General features: G+C 50.8%; 1 protein-coding gene, 1 long non-coding RNA gene and 1 other non-coding gene across 3 annotated transcripts in view; 2 read left to right on the forward strand and 1 right to left on the reverse strand.

Moving 5' to 3' along the window:
• The window catches only part of LOC131583659 (uncharacterized), a 124,196-nt gene that overhangs the window by 13,287 nt on the left and 84,595 nt on the right, over positions 1-26,314 (forward strand). The window lies entirely within an intron of this gene.
• Positions 990-12,045, reverse strand: LOC131583658 (ras-related GTP-binding protein A). Its single transcript, XM_058848022.1, has 10 exons — positions 11,856-12,045; positions 11,114-11,147; positions 9,152-9,251; positions 8,121-8,187; positions 7,278-7,500; positions 6,784-6,879; positions 5,929-6,051; positions 3,530-3,621; positions 2,599-2,714; positions 990-1,458 (listed from the first exon to the last, which is right to left on the reverse strand). Exons 2-10 carry the CDS (start codon positions 11,138-11,140, stop codon positions 1,361-1,363), a joined length of 942 nt encoding a protein of 313 aa, XP_058704005.1. The 5' UTR covers positions 11,141-11,147; positions 11,856-12,045; the 3' UTR covers positions 990-1,360.
• TRNAE-UUC (transfer RNA glutamic acid (anticodon UUC)) lies at positions 12,299-12,370 on the forward strand. The gene has a single exon. It is a non-coding gene; the product is annotated as a tRNA-Glu (tRNA).

The following is a 26,314-nucleotide window of genomic DNA, read 5'->3' on the forward strand; positions in this document are numbered from 1 at the left end:
AGAGCCCCCCAATCCATGCACTTCAGGAAAAGGGATCTGAAGCGGGAGAAGAGCAGAACTTTACCCCAACCCCACTGGGTCACTACCCCAGGAGGCTCCAGCCCAGCCAGGATTTGGCTCCTGACAGCTCCGGCCACTTGTCCCTCCCAGCCCTTTGTCACCTGCCCCCCACCCCACATTCCCCCTTTGACATCACCCCAATTCCAGTGCTGCCGTTTCATCCCTGAGGAAACCCAGAGGCAACCCCTGTCACCATGGCAATGAGGCAGCATTCCTGCCCACATCTGGAGCTGCAGCCTCTCCTGAAGCCCTTCCCACTGGGATGGGATATTCCAGAGGCTTCAACACCCGGATCACCTCGCTCCCAGGGCAGGGTGGGAGTGTGGGAAGCTGTGACATTCCCAGCAGGGTCTGATCCCAGCTCCTTGGGGGAACAGCGGTTGTGTCCGCGATTCCCACTCCACGTATTCCACACCTGCATCCCGGCAAACACAACCTCAGCCAGGCACCCAGCCCATTCGAGGCTCCCGTTGGGAACAGCCCCTCTCCCACGGGGATGATTCCCACTGGAATCCCCCCAGCCCGAGGCACGGCAGCTGCCGGGTGGGCGGTGCGAGACGCGGCTGTTGAATTCCAGGATGGAGCAGGGCTGGGAGCTTTTGTGTGGAGCCCCCAGGTTCTCCAGCCCTTTTAGCTCCTCTTTCCCACTCCTCCGACTCGTCCCGGTGGATTTCTCCCCTCCCAGCGGCTGTGTGGGCAGGGATGCAGGGAAGAGCCAGGCACGGAGGCACCACACCCTTTTTTACACAGTAATTTGATGCAGCAAGAGAGAAAAAAGGGAGGGAGATGCTGCCAAGCGATTCCCAGTGAAACTCTGGAACGCCTTTCAGCCAAATCCCCCCCAAAACCACCAACATGCAGCTCCTACAGCTCTGCTTCCCAAAGCTGCCCCGGGACTTGGGAGAAAGCAAACCCACTTTGCAAAGCTCTCGGATCTGAAACCCCTGGTAGCAAAAATTTATTTCCATGACTGAAGACGAGGAGAAATTTATAAACTTATTCTAGCAACCCTCCAAGGATACAGTAAACATCCCATCACCCGGAGCCACGAATCCACGAGGGCTCTGCCACACCCCCTGCGGCCACATCACCTGTCCTGCCTCCTTCCCGACCCTCCCGTGCCAGGGAAATTCCGGGAAGGTCCACAGCAGATCCAGCTCTAGTGTCCAATGTGATAAGGAGAAAAAACAAGCAGCACACTCATTTCAAAGCCCAACAAAGACATGGACAGTGTTAGATTCTCCTAAAAAGAAGTAGTCCCGATCTGTTTTTTCTCCCCCCAAAGCCCCAGTGCCTGGGATCAGCGCATGAGCAGGCTGTGCTTTGGTCCATCCACCCTCTCCAGCTTCTCAAAGTGTTTCCTGGCGTTCCGGATGTTGATCAGCGTGGCTGCGGAAGCTGCGAAGGAAAAGGGACAGGGGAGATAAAAAGAAGTTAAAAAGGGTGAGAACCACCACGTCCTCAGGGCTGCCTGGCCTCAACAGCTCTGTCTGCAGGGTCTGGGTGCACCCTGCTGCTCCCAAACCAGGCAAAATCCACAGTGGGATGGGCTGGGAAAAATTTAGGGTGGGAAAGGCTGGGTAAAATTTAATGTGGGATGGTCTGGGTAGAATTCAGTGGGGGAAGATCTGGGAAATATTTGATCTGGGCAAAATTAAATGTGGGAAGGCCTGAGTAAAACTGAATGTGGGATGGTCTGGGTAAAACTCAGTGTGGGATAGTCAGGGCAAAATTTGATCTGGGAAGGTCTGGGCAAAATTTGATGTGGGATGGTCTGGGCAAGATGTAATTGGGATGGGTAAAAATTAAACATGGGAAGGTCTGGGAAAAATTCAGCATGGAATGGTCTGGGCAGAATTTACTGTGGGAAGGTCTGGGCAAATGTGATGTGGGTAGGTCTGGGCTGTTGCTGATCCCAGAAGAACATGAGGAAAAGCCTCTCCCAGGATGAGCTGCTCATCCCAGAGCTGCTCCCCAGCCCAGCAATGCCCAGGATCCCTAATTCCCAAAGTGAGGAGGGCAGGGAAACCACAGCAGCAGGCCCTGGGCAGTGTCCCTGGAGCCCCTGAGCTCCCAGCAGCAATTCCAGGAGCTGTGTAAACAGGGATCTGCTCCCAGGGGCTGCGGGCTGGCACTGCTGCAGCTCCTCCTTGGGATAAATAGATGCTGCTAAAATTAGAGCCTGTCCACCCGAGACAGCCCAGGCAGCCAGAGCACACCCAAACATGAGCCAGCTCTGCTTCCTCCCCAAAAACCAGCGGGGCTGCCAGCTCCCAACTGCCCAAAATAGGTTTTAGGCACGACCTGCTCATCCAGGTCTGGTTTGGTGGCTCCCTGTGACAGCAGCAGCAGCTCAGCTGTGCCACCACCTCTGCTGGGTCCTGCTTACCCCCACAACCCCTCTCTCTTAATAACTTCCTGTAACTAAAAACTCATTTTCCAAGAGAAATATGGTCTAAGCTGGACTAATTTCACTTTTTTTGAGGTTTTTCTGGTTTGTTTTTTGTCCCAAGCAGGTTTCTCTTGGCTCTGACTCACGTATGGAGGGGTCTGACATGACCACCATCACGTAGGTGTTGGAGGTGAAGATGTCAATGAAAGCAGCAAAGTTGGAGTTCCTGACCTCCATGCTCTGGAAAGAGGCTGCCAGCTTACTGAAAAATAAGGAAATAAAGAGGGAAAAAAAGAGTGAATGAAGAGCTTTTGTGCCCACATGGCCAAAATCCCTGATCTGAGCTGTTGGGAACAAGGAGGAGCTGGAATTCCCACTTAGCAAGGTGTGGTTACAGCAGGGCTTTGGCTGGGCTTGGTTTTAAAGGCAAAATTCCTCAGCTTTGGGCCAAATGAGATCAATATCAGCTGATTAAATTGTGCATTAAATGAAGGAAATTCCAGACACAACCCCCCTGACCAGGCCTGCTCCCTGTGGATACCAGGGCTCAGCCATTCCATTCCCAGCTGGACACTCTGTTTGAGCAGCAGAAATAAGCATAAAATGGGAATACCTGAAGACATCTGAACATCTGTAACCCCCCTGAGAAACTTCTCCATCCTATCCAGCTCCACACACCCTCAGGATTAACCTGACTGTGGAGCCTGGGGCTGTGCAAAGCCAAGCTTCCCACTTTTCCACTGAAAATAGGGATAAACAGTGTCTGCAAGCCCTGTCCTCCCCAGCCAGCCCTGAGGGGATGAGCAGAGCTCTCCAGCTGCCATTCCCAGTTTCCAAGAGAAACACTTTTGATCAGTTCAGCCCAGGAATTCCTCTGATCCAGGAGAAAAAGGCCTGGAATAAAACAGCACCAAACCTCTCCTGCCAGGAGCAAAGGAGGAGTTAAATTAACATTTAACTGTTTGTTTTCCAGCAGTATTCCATCCTGGCATTCCAGCTGCCAAGGAGTCAAACTGGGATGCTCTGGGAAAAGCTGGAATAGCCCTGATCTCCCCAGTGCTGATGAGAGCAGCTCACCTGCAGCTCAGCTTGAACTGTTTGATGATGTTGCTGATCTTCTCAAACCTGTGCACGTCCCGCTGCTCCTTGCACTGATAGTGGGAAATCACCTGGAGAAGGGGCACAGCCAGTCAGGGATTCCAGCCCAGCTCTCCCACAGCAATTCTGGGAATGCCTGGGGAGCAGGGAAAGGATTCCCTTTGCCTTGGGCTGGCTGGATCATGGGAGGTGGTTACAGCAGCTCTTGTGGGGCTTTGAGGAGCTCAGTGGCAGGGTCAGCACACAAAGGATGGCACAGATCTGGCCAGGTGAGGGCTGAGAGCTTCACCTCAGCAGCAATTTCAATCCTGATGCAAAAGTAGGGTGGAAACACAGGAAAAAAATGTGTCCATCACCTCAGGAATGTGCTGAGTGCTGTGATAGATTTTCCCTCCTAAGGTGCTGCTGGGATATTCCCCATCCTGCACAGGCAGTGATCCCAAAGCCAAATCAAGCTGTTCCTCCCCAGGAAGAGCAGCTCAAAGGCAGCTGATTCCTTGGGAATTCCTCCTCCATGACTCCAGTCAGAGCAGAGGGAGCTCAGAGCAGTTCCCTCTTCTTCCTCCCCAGAGATCCAGGAGCAGCCCTGAGTGCCTGGATGCCAACACCCAGAGCACCTGAAGGGTTTCAGAATCCTTGAGAACATCTCCATAAACATTCCCACCCTGGTGGCCCCAGGCCTTTCTTCCTCAGCCACATTTCCTGCCCAAACAGCTCCATCCCCACAGCAAAGCTGACAGGAATATCTCCAAAACCTTAGGCCAGCTGCTCTGAGCTCTTCACAATTCCCAAATCAGCTCCCTCTGGATGTGACAGGAGGGATGTGAAACTGCTCTATTCAGGGAGCCACATTTTACAGATTTTTTAGGGACTTTTTTCCCCCCTCTTTTTTCCCTTAACCACCTTAAACCCATCACTTTTTAAACTTGCCCAATTATTCCCACAAGCACAGTTTTAGCCACATTCAAAATGTGCAATTCCCAGTGTTCAATTTCCTTCCTAAACTTCCCAGATGAGGTTTTCTCAGTACAGTTTAAACAGAATTTCAGAATAAGGTTTTCAGAGTAAGATTTCCCAAAGAGATTTTCACAGGAAGATTTCCCTTCAGGAGAAGAGAGTCCTGGGAATGTTTAAATATAGGAAAAAAAGAAAAAAGAGAAGAGTTTTTTAAGAAGTCACCATTGCACTTAAATTAAGCACAGAATTTTTGTAGCAAAGATCATTTCTTTCAGTTAGAAATGTCCTTGTAACAATCACACTGTCACACACCCCAAGGTGGAACTATTTATTATCTCCAAAAGGTCAAAAAGCAGAACTTGCCAGGCATGGCAAGTGTTTGTTTCTGATAGTTTAAGGAGGAAGAAAAGTCATGGCTCCTTTCCCAAATTCCCTCCATCATTTCCAAATCACCAGCAAGGAAAACACTCCAAAAAAATTCAAATATTTCCTTCAGCTCAGCAAGAGTTTGGTGCAAAGTGTGAAGAGCCCAGCCCAGCAATCAGGAATATGGACAAGCACCAAGAGTGCTTTTATCCAGCACCTTGGCTGAGGGACTGGGAGCACAAGGACCTGGAAAAGCATCACAATCCCATGGCTGATTCTCCATCCATGCTCTGGCTTTGCAGAACATCAAAAATCAAGAGAAATCAGGTCCAGCTCAAATACCCCAGCAGAAGGAAGTGAAAAGTTTGGTTTTGAAGCTCCAAAAGGTTTCTGCTCTGTGCAGAGAGGGATTCTCAGGGCAATCCCATCACGATGGGGACATGAAACACTCCCAGAGCCTGCAAGAGGAAACCCCAACCAAACCTCAGCAGCTCAGCTGCTGCACAGGGGAATTTTGGGATGGTCCTGTGGTCCACAGGGTCCCAGTGGCTGCTTTCAGAATCCCAAAACCTGGATCAGGACATTATGCACTGGGGCTGGCACCTCCCAACTTCCATGGAATCACAAAATGGGTTGGCTTGAAGGACCTCAAAGCTCATCCAGTTCCAACCTGACACCTCCCCCTGTCCCAGGCTGCTCCAGCCCCAATATCCAACCTGGCCTTGGGCACTGCCAGGGATCCAGGGGCAGCCCCAGCTGCTCTGGGCACCTGTGCCAGGGCCTGCCCACCCTGCCAGGGAACAATTCCTGCCCCATATCCCATCCAGCCCTGTCCTCTGGCACTGGGAGCCATTCCCTGTGTCCTGTCCCTCCATCCCTTGTCCCCAGTCCCTCTCCAGCTCTCCTGGAGCCCCTTCAGGCTCTGCAAGGGGCTCTGAGCTCTCCCTGGATCCTTCTCCTCTCCAGGTGAACATTCCCAGCTCTCCCAGCCTGGCTCCAGAGCAGAGGGGAGGGTAAGGGAGGCTCCATCCAGGGAATCCATCCCAGGAACTCACCAGGAACGTGGCTCTCTCAAACAGCAGCACCTCATCTGCCTCGATGATCTGAGCAAAGTTCCTCAGGTTCATCTCCAGCTGCTGCACGTTGGGGATCAGCTGATAGACAATGCTGGACCAGGCCTGGAGACACACAAAGGTCCCATCAGCTCCTCTCCTCCTCAGCCTCTCGTGGGAAATGTGCCCCCAGAGGGATTTTTGGCCCTTGTGGGTGCAGACAGCCTGGGCAGGGCTGAAAAGCTTCTCCCAGCTCCCAGAGGGAGCCCAGATCTGAGGAGGCCCTTCCCTGGCTCCAGTTCTGCTCCAGCAGGCAGAGGATCTACAGCTCTGCTGAACGGACTGAAATCATCCCTGGTTTAAGTTGGGGATGCTTCTGTCTCCTTCTCCCACACAAGTTTCCAGAGATTTTTAATCCTCAGCAAGGTCAGCACGCAGATGGACACTTGGCAGCTCATCCCTGATCCCAACAAAGTTCCACCTTATCCCAACGGGCCAGGAACAAGCCCAGGAGGGACTGGGGGTGCTGGGATCAACATCTGTGCTCATCCACACTCGGATTTTCCAAGCCCAGCTGCTGACCCAGGTGTGGGGCAGTGCCCAACCTCACCCTTCCCAAGAGCCAGGGGAATATTTGGGATGACAGGGGAATATTTCTGTCTGACAAGTTCCTGATATTTACCACACGCTCCTAACTTTTTAAAGTTAATTAATTAAACCCAGGGTTAATTTGGGTTGAACTGACAGCCTGCAGAAGCAGCTGCTGCAGAGCTGATCACACCAGCAGCATCAACAGGGATCCTCCTCCTGCTCTTGCTCCAAGTGGGAAGGCAGATGTGGAGAGGGAGCTGCACCAACCTTGTAGAGTGTCTCATCCCAGATGGAAGTTCTAAAACAAACACATTCCAAGGGCCGGGAAAGGCGCTTCAAGTCTTCCTCGCGCTCCTTAAAAATCTGGGAAACAAAAGAGAGTTTAGGGATTGAGTGTAAATGTTCCTGCCTGCGCTCTGGATTGCTGTTTGGATTTATGGGATGGATCTCTGGGATACAGCAGGGGACTGGCCAGGAACCCTCCCAGGGAGCAGCAGGGCCAGGGATGTCCTGCTGCAGAATCCCAAAACTGTTTGGGTTGGAAGGAGCCAAGGTGTGCTGGGAGCTCTGGAACCAGACAAGAGATCAAAAATCACCACTGCTGTTCTCTGCCAGATTCTAGGATGACACACTTAAAGAAAGGCAGGAAAAGCTCTGGGAACACCTGAGAAAGCCCTTGAGGAACAGCCCCGAGGGGCTGCCTTTGAGCTGTGACCCACGTGGCACAAGGAACATTTCCACGGCCACTTCCAGCTCCTCACCAGATCCCGCTGGTCCTCCTGCACCAAGTCCATCTTGTGCACCAGGCAGAAGATCTTGGCATCGGGAGAGTTCTGGAGAATGGCCTCCAGGCAGGACTGGTAGTAGTGCATGTCCTTCTCCAGCTCCCTGCTCTCCACGTCGAACACGTAGATCAGCACCTCCACGTTGCGGAAGATGTTGTCCCTCTGGCTGGTGAAGTAGTTCTCCATGAAGGTGTCCTGGCTGAGGGAGCAGAGCAGGAGACTCCCTTTAAAGCAGCTCCTGCCTTTGGGGGAAAGGCCTCCTGCCAGGAGGGCAAGGCTGGGATTTGGAACTGCAGCTCCCACTCTGGAGCATTCCCAAGGAAATTCCCACTGAGCGTTCCCAAGGAAAGCTGGATGCTCCTGGAGAGCATCAGCCCCCCCACTCCCACAGGAAGCTGAAGCTTCCCTCGTGTCCTGCTGCTCCTGGCTGGCTCTAAGGAGCTGTTTGTGAAACCCCACAGCAGCAGGAACGGGTGGGACATGACCCAAAGCATCAGTTCAGCCTTAAATCCCGGGATTTAGATCTCCTTTAACACTGGCTGAACATGGCTGAGATGATCCAGAGGCCATGGAGCTGAGGAGGGGACAGCATTCCTTGGAAAAAGCTGCTCCCAGGAGCCACAGGATCAACCTCCAGCATGGCCTCTCTGCACAAATCCCACCTGGATGGAGCTGGAGATGAGCAGCTCCAGCACCTCAGGACAGCAGGAGAAGGGGCATTCCCTCATTCCAGGGGGAGGAGAATCCACTCTGTTCCATCCCTGACTCCCCTCAGCCTCCCCCAGAGGTTGGAAAAGGCCAGGAATAATCAGTACCTACCCTCCACAGTCCCACAGGTTCAACACCAGGTTTCCCAGGAATCTAACGTGGGAATGCTCCACATCAACTGCAAAGAGACAGCAGGAGCTCACTGACTGCACCACACACCTGGGGCAGAGCTTGGGCAGCCAAAAATCACGGAAATCAGGACAAAATCATGGAATGGTTTGGCTTGGAAGGGATTAAAGCCCTCATTCCAGCCTCTGCCACCTTCCACTCTCCCAGGGTGCTCCAAGCCCCGTCCAGCCTGGCCCTGGACACTTCCAGGGATGGGCATTCCTCACAAAGCAGCCCCAGTTTGTAAAATCCCAGCAAAACAGCATTTCCCAGAGGAATTCAGGCCTCCCTGGCCACTGCTCTCCTGAGAAGTGCAGCAAGTGTTTCCCTTCAATCACACACTCCCTGGGATATCGTAGGAATGACTCTGCAGGGCTTTAAGCCATCCTTAAAAACAGAAACCAGGGACACTGAGAATGTAAACTTCAGGAAGAGCCAAATTTATGGCAAAGAGGAAATTTACACCAATCCCTGACATTAAATCCTCACAGGCCCTTCCCAGTGAGAAGCACCAGATCCCAACAACTCATCCCCCTCTTCCAGAGGAATCACTTCTTGCTCTTTCCCAACAAAGGGAAAAAGGAAAGGCATTTCTTAAAGCCCAGGGCATCATCCTGCCAAAACCACGGGGGCATTGCAGATGGAGATCCCTGGACACAGCAGGGATGTTCCACCAACACAGAGGAGGCTCTGAGTGGTGTAGCTACACCAAAGGCTGTCTCCTAATCCCAAAAAAAAAGGGAGTTGAGGATGAAAATGGAACAATAAAGCAGCAAAGCCGATCCCAGTACTGCCTTTCCCTTCCCTCCACTTCCTCCCTGTCCCTGGCTGATCCCGAAGCTCCAGCGGGGTGTGGCAGCTGGGAGGACCGGCAGGGACACACCCGAGCTGGGGATCGCTGCAGGGAACGGCCCTGCCCCTCAAATGAGGGGTTGGAGCCCTGGGATCCGGGAATTGTGTCGGGAATTCCTTACTCGTGGCCCCCAGGCGCCGCGTGTCCCGGGCGATGTAGTTGGCAAAGATAATGGATCTCATGCTGGTCTTCCCAGACCCACTTTTACCCATCAGCAGCACCTGTGGAGAGGGAAAGAAGGAAAAAATGAACTCCCACAGAGCACTGAGTCCTTCCCAGCTCCCTCTTATTGCCAAAGGCACGAAACACAGGACTGACACATTCCAGCTGGGAATTCCAGCTGCCCAGAGAGGCAGAGAGGAGCAGGTGGGAAGGACAGACACCCCAGCCCTGCTGTCCTTGATCATCCCAGCCCTGCTGTCCTGGGTCACTGGGCCATGGTCAGATCCAACACTTCCCTCAAAAAACATGGACAGGACTTAGGAAAAGCACGAGCTGCCTGCCCATTCCCAGCCCCTCCCACCTGCTGGCTTTGGTGGCACCAAAGGATGTTAAAGGTGAGGAACAGTTTTGTCACAACCCCTCACCCCCTATTTTTTCACCCCAAACACTCTGTTCTAACCAGACAAGGTTGGGAAGGACCTTAAAGATCTTCTAATACTGCTCTTCCCACAGCATGACTGGTTTTCTTTTCCCCAAACACCAGGGACATTCCCAGTTCCAGGTAGAAGACCAAAAAAAAAAGGGAAAAGCAAATGAGACAGCCCAGGACAGGGTCCCCAGAGCAGGGGAGACTTTTTATGGCTCCAGTGAGACCTCTCCAGAGGAGACTCTTGGCTCCATGATGTCCCATCCCTGCAGACCTCAGGGGAAAGGAGAGGCAGCCAAAAAATAGGGAATGCTGGGGGTGGGGATGAGGGGAGACAGTCACATCAGAGACAGTCACACCAGGCAAGGCTTTACATTGTGATCTAAAAATAAAAATTAAAGCAAACAAACCCATCAGTGGCAGCCAACACAGCCTTGCTCACAAAACCCAGCTGTTAAACAAGTTCCAGTTACAAAACCAAATCCAGCTTTTGGCAGCAGCCCTGCAAGTCTCCCATCCAGGAGGGATTTCAGGAGAAGAGCCCAAACAGTGCCTGCCCAGCCTCCCACCCTCACCCAGGGACAGCAGGGCAGGGGCTGCCACCGCCTCGGGACAAAACCAAGGCAGAATTCACTCCCCAGTCCTGCGTGCCCAGGTCATTCCTGCAGCAGCTCCAGCCAGAGGGAAGCTGCCCACAGGCTCCAGGGTTTGGCAACAAGGAGAGTTCCTGGCTGTTCCACATCCAGGAAGGCTGGGGAGGCCACCCCAGGATGCTGCCCTGTCCTGTCCTGCCCCCTGAGCTGATCCCAGGGAACAGCCAAGCTCTTATTTCACAGCACCAGCACAAAATCCCAAGCAGAAACTTGATCCCACTCTGAGGCACGGCCCAAACCAGCCCCAATTCCCAAAGTTTGGGCTGCAGAGGCCTTGCAAAGGGGTCAGACAGCCAAGCAGGGAACCCAATCCCACCTCACCGCGGAAAAGCAGCCAGATATTCCTTTAAGAGCTCTGGATGTGCTCCTGCTGGGATACAGCCACCCCTGCGATTCCCAGAGCTGCTGCTCCTTCCCCACCTGTCAAATCTCATCCTCCTGAGCCCTGAGCGAGTTTGGGGCTCCCAGGACACCCCGGGAGGTGCCCCAGGGACAGGACAGGGCTTGGAGCAGATCCTCCTCCCTGGGCAGGGGCCGTGCACAGGGTTTTGCAGAGGGTTTTGCAGAGGGTTTTGCAGAGGGTTTTGCAGAGGGTTTTGCAACAGCCCCAGCAGCGCCTGGGGAACAGCAGGAGCCAGGGAAGGCTCTGCATGAACCCAGCCCATGGCCAGGCCAGGACAGAAGCCGGTCTGAGCGCCTGGCACCTCCAGCAGAGGATGCAGCGCTGACTCCGAGACGCTTCCGAGGCACCGGAGCCGCAGCCCGAGAGATGGATACAACAAACGCTGTCCATGGATGAGGATGGGGAAGGAAAACGCAGGATCCTCCTCCCCGTCCTTACCTTTTTCTTCATGGCTGTGCTTGGCATCACACACCTGCCGAGAGAAGCCCACCTTGGATCGCAGCTTTCTGCACGCACAGGCTCCGCTCGCCGACCCCAATCCCAACCCCAACCCCAACCCCAATCCCAGCCCCAATCCCAACCCCAATCCCAGCCCCAATCCCAACCCCAACCCCAACCCCAATCCCAACCCCAACCCCAATCCCAGCCCCAATCCCAGCCCCAATCCCAACCCCAACCCCAATCCCAACCCCAATCCCAGCCCCAACCCCAGCCCCAATCCCAGCCCCAACCCCAATCCCAGCCCCAATCCCAGCCCCAATCCCAGCCCCAACCCCAATCCCAGCCCCAATCCCAATCCCAATCCCAGCCCCAGCCCCAGCCCCAATCCCGACCCCAATCCCACCCCCGGTTCTGGGGAAGCGCTGACACAGCTCCAGCTCCCCTCCCCCTGCTCCGGGCCATGGGGAACTCCGGCTGCGGCCGGGAAACCTCCGTTGTTCCCGAGATGCCCCGGCCCGGCCCCTCCGCAGCCCCCTTTCCTCTGGATTCCCCGCAGCCGCTTCTCCCGGGATGTCCTTCCATTCCCCCGGGACTCCCCGCAGCCCCTTCCCCCGGGATTCCCCCGGGATTCCCCGCAGCCCCATCCCCGGGATTCCCCCGGGATTCCCCCGGCATCCCCCGCAGCCGCCCCCCGGCCCCGCAGCGCCCGCGCCCCCCGGGCCGGGCCGCGCCCCGGTACCTCCGGCGGCGATGGGCGGCCCGGGGCCGGCTTGGGAGGCGCTGCCGGTGTGAGCCCGCTGGCCGGGGGCGGTCGGGGGGCGCTGCCCGGGGGCGGAGGCGGTGGCGGTGCCCGGCTCGGCGGGGCCGGGGGCGGTGGCCGGGCCTGTCCCGGGCCTGTGGCGGTGCCCCCGTCCCGCCCCCCGCGCTCACGGGACCCAGCGCTCGGTCACGTGAGCGCGCGCCCCGCCCGCCCCGCGCGCGCGCCCGAAGCCCCACCCGCCATGTTGGGTGAGGGCAGCGCCTTTCTGGCAAGGCCGGGGTTGTTTGTTGGGGGAGGTCCCGGTGAATCCCGGTATTCCCGGTGAGCCCCGGTGACTCCCACGGAACGGTGGAGCCGGCTTGGCGATCAGCGGGGCGGGCAGTAGCGCTTTGAGGCGCGCGGGCACTCTCGTTCTCAGCGCCTCCCATATGGTCTAGCGGTTAGGATTCCTGGTTTTCACCCAGGCGGCCCGGGTTCGACTCCCGGTATGGGAAGTTCAGCTTTTTCGTTCTTGCCGGATAAAGAAACTTCCCTCCCTCCTCTCCCGTTTTTTCCGCACGTTCTCCCTCAAAACTCCTTCGGGCTTTATTTTTTTACATCTTTGCGGCAAAATTTCTCGGCGCCAGGAACCTCCTGAGGCGCTTTGCCACTGCAAACGCAGCCTCCCACCTGTTCTAAACGTTCCAGCGCTTTGCAGCACAGAGCCCCCAGCTAATTAATATGCTGTTAATTGGCTTCTTCTCTAAAGCAAGCAAGAAAATTCTTGCTTGTGTCCCACGGTGCGTTTTAAAGCGCCCTGCCTTGCTCAAGGCAAACAGGATTGTGCTGAAGATACATATATAGAAACCCATATATGATATATAGATTTATACATGTGGGGGCTTATTTATTGCTGAAGGGATTCCTGGCAGCTCCCCCAGACCTGCGGGACTCGGAGATCTGCTGGGATTTCCTGGGATCCTGGGAGCTCCAGAGCTGCTGCTGCCACAGAACCTGGGGCCATCACCTCAGGTGTCCCCTCAGAGCCATCACTCTGTCCCCCCAAGAGATTTGTCACCCTCTGTGTCCCCCCCAAGAGCTTTGTCACCCTCTGTGTCCCCCCAAGAGCTTTGTCACCCTCTGTGTCCCCTCTGAGCCTCGTCACCCCTTCCACAGCTCTGGCACCTCATCCCCTCCCTCCCTCATTTCAATTTCCATTTTCAAATATCCTTGTCAGACCCTGAACCCCGAATTGCAGGGTTTTGTCTGACTCTGGGTGTGTTCATTTTATATTCAGGCGAAATAAATCCCAGGAGAAGCTGTGACAATGATTTTGTGTCCCCTAAAACTGTGCCAAGGTCCACGAGAATTTGGAGCCATTTCACCTCTTTGTTCCTCTTGCTGAACTCTCAGATATCCCAATTAAACAGAAAAAAAATCCAAGTCTGATGAGCTGTGAAGGGGGAAGAGAACAAAATGGGTTTTTTCTCTCCCACCCCCCTTCCTTCTGGACCTCTCCTCTATTTTTAAAGCAGATTTTTGAAGTAAATGGTCCAAAGTCGGAATATTCTGATAAAATCTGTCTAATTCCCTGATGTTCTTGCAGGAGAACGACTTGTCTCCAATTTTGGAACTCAGTTTCTAAGAGAGCTGCACAATGACAACATTCACTCGCTGCCAGCAGCTGCTCTGAGCTGTCCTTGTTCAGCAAGAGCCTTCTGCTCACAGATCCTCTACACTCAAGCTGTTAATTTTTGAAGTTTTATTGGCCAAATTTTCACTCAACAACCCAAAAGCTGTAAAAAGTGCAGCTCAGGGGCTGTGCAGAGATAACCTCGAGCTCCAGGAGCCAACTGCAAAAACCCCTGAACGAGCACTGAGCACTTCAAACTCCTGTTTTTATGACTGTGGCAGACCACAAAGAGCTGAAAGAGGTGGAGCTCCACCTTTTCCTTGACAAACCGCCCTGGATTTGGGATTTAGGGCTCTTTGCACAGAGATAAAAAGATAAAAGCACCAGCACGCCCATCATTTTAGCAGCAGCACCACAGGAAAGCAGGCAGGAAGTTGTGCTCATTCCCAAAAATATCCAGATTTTTAAATTCAGCCCACAAGATAAAAATAGCTTCATCACCAGGTATTGTTTAATTGGCCGAAGCACTGCTCTGAAATAAATCAGTGACCCCTCAGAATCGTTACTGTCAAGGAGAAAAACCCCAAACTCAGCTGCCAAAACTCGAAGAGCGAAACATTTTGTGTAAAATGTGTCCAAAAAGCAGTCTGGGTTCGCTGCTCTCTGGTAAAAGTTACACTCAGGGCCTCAGCAAATCCCAAGACTGCTCCAGAGCTCTCCCCGCAGGGTTTGTTTCACACACTGAACGTTTTCATGTGTTTTATGATGAAAATGAGAGCCACGAAATGAGCTGGAGGGTGTTTCACACAGGCACAAAGGGCTGTCAGAGCTCCCACCTATCCATGCCAAGGGAAATGAGGCACCTTTAGAGCTCTGGGCAATTTTAAACCAGGAGAAATGTCAGCCAGGCCTTGCTTTGTCTCCTTGGCCCCACCCTAACTACAGGGGATCAAAAAATGCTATTTAAATCCAGGGCAGCCCCTGTGTGTAGCACTCAGTCCTCCCAACGCCCCAAAAATCAGCAAAATCCTCTGAAGGAGGTGAGGTGGGCTTGAGGGGGTGAAGTCTTTGTGCCAGCACTGTTGTGGATAATGAGCACAAAATCATTAATTGTGGAATTCCAGAGTTGGAAGCACCTTAAAGCTCATCCAGTTCTATGAGCACCTTCCACTGTGGCAGGGTGGCATTCCCTGAGGATCTGTGGCTGTCACAGAGCTGTGCAGGGAGCTCAGGCTGACAGCAACTCCTCTGCTGCTTCACGGCTCCTGTAATCCCCTTTTCAGCTCTTTCATGTCTTGTCTTGCAGTAACTCCAAAGGATCAAGCAGCGTGTGCAGGGGAAAAGGAGGGAATTGGGGAATGATCAGAGGTGTGTGCACAGGGGGAGCCTTGTCAGAGGGAGCCTCCAGCAGCACACGGAGATTAGATTCCCTTCTATTCCCAGCTCTGCTTGGAAATCCAGGCGTGCCTCTTCCGCGTCCCCAGCCTTAATCATCCTCGTTTCCTGCAACATTCCTGTCTTATCTCCCGCTTTGAAAGCTGCAGAACCCTTCCGAAAAGCTGTCAGGATTACACAGGGCAGGTGGGGCTTGCACAGAGCTGCAAATGAGCTTGTCAAGATCCGGATGCCAAGCAGAGTTGACTGCTTTAAGCCTCAGTGTGAATTGGGCTGTAAATCAGCACAATATTCACCCCAGCTCAGGGGCAGGGCTGGCAAGTGTGGGAAGCGTGGCAGCAGCTGGCAGCCAGCAGCAGAACACGATTTGGGGAAGTTCATCCATGGATAAATCACAGCCTGGAGCAGCTTCTTCTCTTGAACCTCCAGCTCTTCCTTTGGAGAGGATTTGCGGCCACTTTTCTGTCCTTTTCGTGCTGCCCCCAGCTCCAGGACACCCACAGGGCCTCAGCCGCCTCTTCCACATCCCTCAGCCACATCCAGCCTGGAAAACCCACCCCGGCAGCAGCACCGCGCCAGCCTCTCCCACGGCACGTCCCTCAACGGAGATCTTTCACCCACAACCAGCGACTCTTCCATCTGACACTCCTAAAGGCCACTAAAGCCACCCTGGGACCCCCTGCTACAAGTCCCGGACCCCAAAACCGCTCCCGGAGCCCAAAACCGCTCCCGCTTCTCTCGGCGCCTCTTCCCGGAGCGGGCTCCCCTCACAGCCCCGGTGACGTCACCGCCGCGCCGCCGGCTGCGATTGGTCGCTTCTGCCCGCGCGTCCGCGGCTGAAGCGACGCCGCTTCCGGGTTGCTGGGAGCCGCTACCGGCGCTCCCGGTGCCCGCGGTGTCCCCGGTGGGTGCCCGCGGTGTCCCCGGTGGGTGCCCGCGGTGTCCCCGGTGGGTGCCCACGGTGTCCCCGGTGGGTGCCCACGGTGTCCCCGGTGCTCCCGGTGTTCCCTCCGCCGCCCCCGCGGTGCCTGAGGCGGTGCGCACGGGAGCGCGCGCTGCTCCTGGCGCCCCCTGGCGGCCGCGGCCGGCTCCCCTCAGGCGCGGGGCGGGAGCGGCGCCGGGAGCCCCTCACAGCCCTGAGGGGTCCCTGGGGATGGAAAAGCGCTCCGGGATCGTCAAATCCAACCTTGGCACCACCGGGGCACCACCCGAGAGCGCTGAGTGCCACCTCCACCTTCGGGACATTCCTTGGGCACCTCCAGGGATGGGCGCTCCAAACCTCGCTGGGCAGTTCCAAGGCCTGACCGCCTTTTCCATGAGGAAATTCCTGCTGATGTCCACCCTGAGGCCGTTCCCTCTCCTCCTGTCCCTGTTCCTTGGGAGAAATCCCGAACCCCTCGGGCTGTCCCCTCCTGTCAGGGAGTTTTGCAGACCCAGAAATTCCTCCTGAGCCCCCTTTGCTCCAGGCTGAGCCCCTTTCCCAGCTCCCTCAGGAATTCTCCAGCCCTTTCCCAGCTCCGTTCCCTTCCCTGGACACCATCCATCCATCCACCATCCATCCATCCATCCATCCATCATCCATCATCCATCCATCCACCATCCATCCATCCATCCATCATCCATCCACCATCCATCATCCATCCATCATCCATCCATCCATCATCCATCACCCATCCATCCATCATCCATCATCCATCCATCATCCATCATCCATCCATCATCCGTCATCCATCCATCATCCATCATCCATCATCCATCATCCATCCATCCCTCCATCCATCCATCCATCATCCATCATCCATCCATCCATCATCCATCCATCATCCATCATCCGTCATCCATCCATCCATCCATCATCCATCATCCATCATCCATCCATCATCCATCATCCATTATCCATCCATCATCCATCATCCATCCATCATCCATCATCCATTATCCATCCATCATCCATCATCCATCCCTCCATCCATCATCCATCATCCATCCATCCATCCATCCATCCATCCATCATCCATCATCCATCATCCATCATCCATCCATCCATCCATCATCCATCCATCCATCCATCCATCCATCCATCCATCCATCCATCCATCCATCCATCCATCATCCATCCATCCATCATCCATCCATCCATCCATCCATCCATCCATCCATCCATCATCCATCCATCCATCCATCCATCCATCCATCCATCATCCATCCATCCATCATCCATCCATCCATCCATCCATCCATCCATCCATCCATCCATCATCCATCCATCCATCATCCATCCATCATCCATCCATCATCCATCCATCCATCCATCCATCCATCCATCATCCATCCATCCATCATCCATCCATCCATCCATCCATCCATCCATCCATCCATCCATCATCCATCCATCCATCATCCATCCATCCATCCATCCATCCATCCATCCATCATCCATCCATCCATCCATCCATCCATCCATCCATCATCCATCCATCCATCATCCATCCATCCATCCCTCCATCCATCCATCCATCCATCCATCCATCCATCCATCCATCCATCATCCATCATCCATCCATCCATCATCCATCCATCCATCCATCCATCCATCATCCATCCATCCATCATCCATCCATCCATCCATCCATCCATCCATCATCCATCCATCCATCCATCCATCCATCCATCCATCCATCATCCATCCATCCATCATCCATCCATCCATCATCCATCCATCCATCCATCCATCCATCCATCATCCATCATCCATCATCCCTCCATCCCTCATCCCTCCCTCCCGGAGGATCAGGAATTCCGGCGGTGGCAGCCAGAGGTCCCCGTTCTGCAGGCAGTGTGCTGCTCGGTGTCACCGCTGGTGACGGGCACGTTTTTGTGCCTGCTGAGCAGGAAATGGCAAAGCCGGGCAGTTTCTGTTCCCGTCTCCGGGAAAAGCAGCGGGATCAGGACCGGGAGGCGCTTGCTGGGTCTGGGAAGGGTTTTCCAAGCCAGGAATGAGCACAGGCAGCAGAAGGAAGAGGTTTTGCAGGAGCTGCCCTGCACATCTGGCCACAGCTGGGCTCGGGGATGTCCCAGCACCAAAACAGGAATTTAGCGGTTTTTAGTGAAAAATTCCCTTTTCAGCGAGTGCCCAGGGCTGGCTCTGTCCAACCCCACGGCCCAGAGTGAGGCAGGAACACCTCACAACATCCCATGGCTGGAATTTAGTCAGGGTTTTTCCTCCTTCTGGAGGAGTTTCTGGTGATATTCCCTAAACTGTCTTTCTGCTCCATTATTTTATCCACTTCACCAGGGATCACTCAGAAAATCCTGTTCCACTCCTGTCACCTGACACCATTTGTTACCCTTGGTTCCGTCTCTAGAACAAACATAAACTTCTAATTTAAATTAAATTAAATTCTGTAACACTTAGGCATTATTTTTACCACCTTTTCCCTATTCTTTTAATCTTTTATCTTTTTCTCTGTTTTTATTTCTTTTCTTTTAATTTTTCTTTCTATTTTCCCACTTTTACATTTGTTTTTAATTTTACTTTTACATCCAATTTTTCCACCTCTTTCCCTTTCTCTTTTCCACCTCTTTCCCTTTCTCTTTTCCACCTCTTTCCCTTTCTCTTTTCCACCTCTTTCCCTTTCTCTTTTCCACCTCTTTCCCTTTCTCTTTTCCACCTCTTTCCCTTTCTCTTTTCCACCTCTTTCCCTTTCTCTTTTCCACCTCTTTCCCTTTCTCTTTTCCACCTCTTTCCCTTTCTCTTTTCCACCTCTTTCCCTTTCTCTTTTCCTTTTCTGTCCCTTTCTCTTTCTCTCTCCTCTTTTTACCTTTTTCTCTTCATTTTTTCTTTTTCCTTAATGAAAATATTTTAGCACACTGTTGATGATTCCCAGGGTGTGAGAACAACTCTGGCCAAGGTAAAACCCCTTTTGCTGCTTCTCCTCCAGTCAAAAACACCCCAAACCCCAAAATCTGAACAGGATGAGTTGCAATAATCAGGATTAAAATAATATTTATATTTATATTTATATTTATATTTATATTTATATTTATATTTATATTTATATTTATATTTTTTAGATGTCTATTGACATTCCTTTAGCTTTGTTTGGAAAGCAAAAACCCAATCATTGATGAAAATCATCCCTGGATGAGACACAAATGAGGAAATGAGGGATGTAATAAATACAGCTGCAGGTTTAATTGTCCAAGGGAACTGCTGGAAGTGTGAAAAAAGGCAGATTCCCAGTTTTTTATACATTTTTAATATGAAAACCTTCCTCTCCTACAACTTCCAGCTGCCATGGCCATGTTAAATAATTTTTTTAAAAGTGGATTTGGAGCATATTGATCTGCTCTCTTTTGCCTGTTTTCATTCTGTTTTCCCCACCATGACCAGACAATAATGGTAAAATCCAAATGTGTGGTTGTGAGGAAAGAGAAAAGCAGGAGGCTGGGATGTGTTTCCCCATTTTCCCCATAAGGGGATGTCTGTGTGTTTCCTTAACCCTTCAAGCAGCCCTAAAATATATTTAGAGAGAAGCAAGGAAAAGGGAAGGCTCGAAATAGCTTCAGCTTCAAACCTATGAAATGAGAAACTGGGGAAAAAAAATAACAATTTGACAAAAGAGGACAATGTGGTAAAGATATTCTGAGATGGCTCCAGGACTGGATTCCTTCTGTTCCCTCCCACTGTGGGGATGAAGAGAGATTGTTAAATGTATGAAATAGGGAATAAATGAATGATTGTGCTGGGTGGGGTGAAGAAAGACCCCCGAGCCTGTGGAAAACAGAGCCAGAGGTTCCCTGGGTCTGCACAACCCCTCGAGGAACATTCCTGCTCCCCTCTTCCCTCTTCTTAAACTGCAGCTTGTTCCAAGCTCAGCTGATCCACTGAAACCTCAGCGGGGAATAAATCACTCCTGAAACAGAGGGAAATACATCAGTTCTAAAGCAGGGGGAGATAAATCAGCTCCTCCTCCCGTCCCTGATCTGCATTTCCCACTCATTTATCACCCCAAGTGCAGCTGGAGCTGAGCACCCCTGCCAGCAGCACCCGGCAGCTCCAGCTCTGCCTCCCCACACGGATTTAAGCCTGGCCTATCTCCTCATCTTCAATCAAGGAGCTGAGCTCTGTCCTTCAGGAATAAAAGAAAAACAAGCCCAGCTACACCTGACAGGAGAGTTAAGCCCAGCCTTGAGGACAGAACCGATTTCAGGATGTTTCTCTGCACATTTCCTCAGCTCTAGATGAGCTGGGCTTACCTGGACAACCTTAAACTTCCACCTGAGGGGAAAATGCAGCAGAGCTCTCCCCTGGTTTGGTTCACTGGGGCATTTTTAGGCTGCTGAGCTGTGAAATGCAGGATCTGCTGGGGCCAAAGCAGCTCCAGGACGGATCCTGAGCCTCTCTTTAATTTTGCACTCTCCTTGTTCAACACAAATAAAGGGTTTGAGAGCATTTCTCTGCAGCTCTGCTGAGCAAGAGCACCGAGAGAGCTGCTGGGTTGTATTTCCCAAGGATTTTATAGCCATAGAAACAGTGAAATCCTTCAATATCCTTCAGCCCCTGCTCACTTTGGAGGCAGAGCTGAACTCTTGTGGTTTAATTCTTGCTGCCAGTGACAGCTCCAATTCTGGCCAGTATCAAAAAGCCACGCTGGAATATTTATCCCTTTAGAAAACAAATTAAACACTAGGGAAGGCAGTGGTCCCTGAAACCTTTGAACAACATTAATTAAAGGCACCCCAGAAGGCTGAATCAACAAAAGTCAGCCCAGAAACTGAAGGAGATAAAAGCAGGGAGGAAAATAAACCTGCACTGTTGCAGCTGGCAATCCATGGATAAATCCACTGCACTTGAGGACAGGGATGAGCGTGACCGTGGTGCTGGCTGACATTTGGACTTGATGACCTTAAATGTCTTTTCCAGCATTAACAACCCTGTAATTCCAGGATTTTCTGCCTTTTTCTCCTGTTCTGGAGCTGAGAAATGCCTTGGCTGGAGCACTGGGAGCCAGGAGCCACAGGCTGCACACGTCAGAGCTCTGCAGGTATTTTTAATCCATCTCTCTCCACGCTTTTGGAAGAGGGCACAGGAAATCTCTCAGCCCCAAAACATCTCCCCAGCTCTGCACATCCAGGACAGAGCCGAGGTGAATGATCCCCTCCAAGCTCCTTCCAGAGGCAATCAGAGGCAGCAGTTCCTAGAGAAATAGCTCCTATCAAATTTAGGAGCCTTCCCTTGGGGAGGAAACTTCCATTTCCCTTTCTACCTGTCATTCTTCTTCATTTATGGACTGAATAAGGCACAAAATCTGGCAGGCTTTAGGTAAAAAAATGAGCTGTTCGTGGCAAAGAGAGCCTCAGTGGAGAAAAAAAACACCAACCCCCAACTGTTGGAATCAAGATGCAGTTAATAGGAGCAAAAATAAATAGAAACAGACTCTAAATGTAAATGAACATTACATCACCACTGGCATTTCAGCTCCTTTTCAAATACAGAAATAGAAGCCGATTTAACTTGCAGAAAGTTGCTGTGTTCACATAGCCTGAGCTGCTTTGGGGCCACAGCCCTGAACCTTCTGCTCCCTGAGACAATTCAAGATTCAAGGAAGGAGCAAGAGGGACCAAATCCCAGCTTTCTGGTCAAAAGAGCTTGAGAGAAACACAATTCTACCCCTTGACCCTGAGGAGATGGGATTTGTGTTTGGCAGCTCCAGTGGAGCTCCTTCCAGCTCCACCAGGTTGGAGGTGAAAGCAAATAATTCAATTCCAGCCCAGGACAAGGCTGGGCTCTTAATTAAGGGAGGGAAATGACAGAAAGAGGGAAATAACCTCCAATGCAATTTTAGCAGCAGATTTCTTTCCCAGCTGTCACCTCAAATCCTCGACATCCACATTGGCCACGCACATCCCAGGCACAATTTCCAGCCTGGAAATAAACTCAGAGTGCTGAGACATTAAAGCTGGAGCACCTCAGCCCCCAGGAGCTCAATCCTTCCCCCCAAATATTGCCAATCCCAGCCCATCTCAGGGGGCAGAACCTTCCCGGGCAGGGAAACTCCTCCGAGTTCCCAATTCCATGAGATCTTTCCCATCAGTGGATTTCTCTGCTCCTCAAGCTGTGCCAGGGGAGGATCAGGCTGGATATTGGGAATAATTCCTTCATGGAAAGGGCTATCGAGCATTGGGATGGGCTGCAAGGCTCCTGACAGGCTCAGGTCCTGGAAAAGTCCAGGGAAAATGGGGAATTCTGCATCCTTTAGCACAGCTCCCAAATCCTCCAGGCATTTGGGGTGATTTCAGGAATGAAGAGTTAAAGGGCAGCAAGCAAAGGAAGATTTGAGGTGATTTTCCCTTATTCTCACCCACCTCAGACGTTCCATTTTGTACAAGTTTGAGTCTCAGATTGAAAAGCAAATTCTTCCCTGTGGGAAGGAGGAGATGGATCCTGGGCTGCCATGTGCCAAAGCGAGAGTGACAGAGGGAAGGATGTTAATTTAGGAAGGATGGCACACTGACATTTCATCCTGTCTGATATGGCAGAGAGATTTCATTTTTTTTAACAGGAAAAGCTTCAATGTTTCACAAAATATGTGATCCCTGTGATTATTTGTAAAGCATCCTGGATGGGCTTGGCACTTCCCTGACAGAAAACCTGGCAGGTCCCTGCCTGGAGGATCTATAATTGGAGCAGAGCAAGGGAAGGTGATGGGAAGAGTGGATGGGAGGACAGGGATGCAGCAGAGGGAGATCAGGAGGAGAATTGGGGATTTTTTTATTCTTTTCTGTTTTTTTTTTTTTTTTTATTCTTTTAATGTGATCTGTTTTAAATCCAGGCTTAAGATCTGATTCAATTTCAGATTTTTTTTTTATTTTTTCTTTTTGCTGCTTGAACTTTCCTCTGGCCCTGACTGGAGCAGAAAACCGAAATGTTGAAATTCCTCATGGAATAAATAGCAGGAAGATGTGGGAACAGCCTCACTTTGCCAGGTGGGATCATTTCCCTCCAGGTTTATCCTCCTGGGAACATTTCTGGCCCCAAGAAGGGACAGCAGAGAGGGACATTCCCAGTGAGTGACACCCCCAGGAAGCCTTGGATGTCTCCAGGTGTGGGGTGAGTTCCAGGGAGGTGGTTTGGGGTGGCTGGAGTGTTTCTGTCAGAATTAATTGGAAATCAATCCCCCTATGGATCCCCATTCCCAGTTCCCTCCCAGGACGCTCCTGCAGTGCAGTCTCCAAGGAATTCACGGAATTTCTGCTTTTCCTGTGTGGATAACGGGACACAAAAACCTTTCCTGGCCCTGCAGGAACCCCAGCACTGAAAAACCCCATCCAGCAGGGCAAGGTGCCCAAATCCTCAGCTGCACATGGGGGGATATTCTGGGATTGGGGAAAAGCCTTGGCTTTCCACCTTTCCCTGCGTGTGAGGAAGCGTCTGCCACCAAGGAACTGAGCCAGGAGCAACAATCCCGGTGTTCCTGGAGAGAAATCTTTGGGATTAGCTGGGGGATGGCATCACCGACTCCATTTCCCTGGCCTTGGGGACCCCAGGCCGAGGGCACAGCGAGAGGGAAACGCTGGAGACCCCAATCCCACCTCGCTTTCCATCCTGGAGCATCCAGTTCCAGGGGGGATGAGCACGTGGAGGACAGAGCTGTGCCACAGCCCAACTCTGGATGACAAAAACCCCAAAAAAGCCTCCAGGAAGCGGCTGGGTGAGCTGAGGGAGGTGCTAATTAGATTAGGTGGTAATTAGCTGTGCTGCTTGCGGTGGCTCAGCCTTCAGCTGTCACTCACCCACTCCTGGAGCCCGTGGAACACATTCCAGCTCTTCCACTTCCCTCTTCCTGCAAAAGCAGAGGAATCCTTGTCCCTGGGTGTCCCTGTGTGTCCCTGGCTGAGGGACCCAGGGCAGGGCTGGGATCCTCATCCCTGGAAGTGTTCAAAAAACGAGGATGTGCCACTGGAGGACGGGGGCTGCTGGTGGTTGTGCTGGTTGAACATCGGCCTTGATGATCCCAAAGCTTTTTTCCCAGATATTCTCATGCAAATGGAATATTTCTATGAACTAACACCCAATTTTTAAATTTAAAACTCTGGGAGCAATCTGTTTGTGAGGTGTTTTTAATTCCACCTTCCCTCTGCAGCAGCGATCCCGTGATTCCAACGTGGGTCTCCAGTTCCCCTTTTTGCATTTTCTGATTTCCAGGCAACATCTCACGGCTCCAAAAGCTTTTTTGGGCTTAATCAAAGTTAGACTGAGTCTCAAATGAACTCGAGCACGGTGCTCAGGAGCAATGGATGCTGTTGGAATGGCACCAAAATCTGGTGGTCCTAATCCCAGGTGTCACATCCCATTAAACTCCCAGCTCCCTGAATTAGAAAGGAACTTCAATTAAAAAAAAAATATTATAATAATAATTTAATTATAATATATAATACTATACAGATTATATATAATATGTAATATAATATATAATAATTATTAAAATAATTAAATTATTATTTAATTTTTAAATTATTATTTAATAATTATTATAATGTTAAGATGATTAATTAAATTATTACTAATCATTTATAATTTACATTATATAAAAATAAAACAAATAAATATTAAATTATTTCATTTTTATTTATATCTTTATTTTTATATTTTTATTTTATTTCTATTTACATATAGATTTATTATTATTTATATTTATTTATAAATATAAACATATAAATTTATAAATATAATAATATATAAATATAAATAATAGGTAAATTTATACATAAATATATAAATTTATCTTTATATTTATAGATATTTATAAATATTTATAGATTTATAATATAAATAATATTTATTTATACGTATTTATTATTATATTATTTATTTATTTATTTATTTATTTATTTATTATTTATATTTATATAATAAATATATATTATTTATTATATTTTTAAATATAAATATATTATATTATAAAATAAGCATATATCATTATTGAGCCACCCTTTATGGCTGAGAGCAGTTCCTCAGGCATCCTGGAATATCTCAGATTCCCCTCTAAAGCAGAACCCTCCCTCCTCATTTTTATTAATTCTCATGGAATTTATGGTTTTTCCTCGGTGTCTCTTTCATTTTTCAATATCCAATTTCATTTAGCAGCAAACCTACTTTGGTTTGTTTGGAAAGGCGTGGGGGAATTCTGTGCCCTGTGCATTTCTGTTATTATTATTATTATTATTATTATTATTATCATTATCATTATCATTATTATCATTATTATCATTATTATTATTATTATTATCATTATTATTATCTGTAACACCTTCCAATTCCTCTGCACTTCTCCTTACTCTCCCCAGATGAGGCAGCTCAATTGGGAATTTCTGACTTGGGAATTTCTGCCTTCCCCCCTCAGGTTTCTGTATTTTCTGTGCTCCCAGCACTCCCCCCTTGCCTCGCTCCTTCCTGGAATAAAGAATTCCAGAGCTGTTGATTCTCCTCAGGAGCCATTTCAGAGGTTGGGGAGCAGCCTGAGAATTCCAACAATGCCTTGAAAACCTCAGCCCTCATCCCACATTTCATGATCAGGCTGAATTGAAATGAATTGAAATTAAAATGAGTGAGGCTGATGGATCAGCACCGCTGGCTAAGCCAGTTTTACATCAGGAGCTCTTAAGTGATTTTTTTATTAAGTCAATTTTATCTCTCCTAATAAAGCCAAACCTTCCACTCAGGATGGAAGGGAACAACAACCCCACACGAAATTTCTGCACCAGGAGCTTTCATTTCCCTCTGTTTGCCTCTAAATTCTGCTCTTCCCCTGCAGTCAATATTTATATCTTTATCCAGAGAGGAGGAATTTGATGGCTTGGCGTTGATGGGAAACTTTGCTTTTAATAATTCTGGTTTTAGTGCCTCCCTGCTCAGTTGGGGTTAGGAAAATCCACATTCTCTGCTCCAGGAGGAGATGGGGACCCATGGAAGGTGAGGAACCTGCTCCAAGCTCTGCATGGGTACCTTGAGAACAGCGTGGACATGGAAAAAATCCAACATTTCCCTGGGAATCATCTCCTTGGATCACCCACCTGCATCCAGGGACACCTTCCACCATCCCAGGCTGCTCCAACCCAGCCTTGGACACTTCCAGGGATCCAGGGGCAGCCACAGCTTCCCTGGGAATTCTATTCCAGGGCTTTCCCACCCTCACAATCCAGAATTCCTTCCTAAAGTCTTACTGAAACCAAGGTTTTCCTGATTTTCTGGGAATTGTGAGTTTTCCTGGAGGAGACAGAGCTGTGCCATCTCAACCCTGCCCCTGGTCTGCAGCTCCCTGAGAGCCTCAATCTTCAGATTATTGATACAATTCCTGCTGCAAGCCTTAAAATAGAGGAGATTGAGGAAATGGTGAATCTGATAGTGTGAGGAATTCGAGTGGATTAG

Source organism: Poecile atricapillus, chromosome 12 (genome assembly GCF_030490865.1).
Source record: "Poecile atricapillus isolate bPoeAtr1 chromosome 12, bPoeAtr1.hap1, whole genome shotgun sequence".
Classification (NCBI taxonomy): Eukaryota; Metazoa; Chordata; class Aves; order Passeriformes; family Paridae; genus Poecile; species Poecile atricapillus.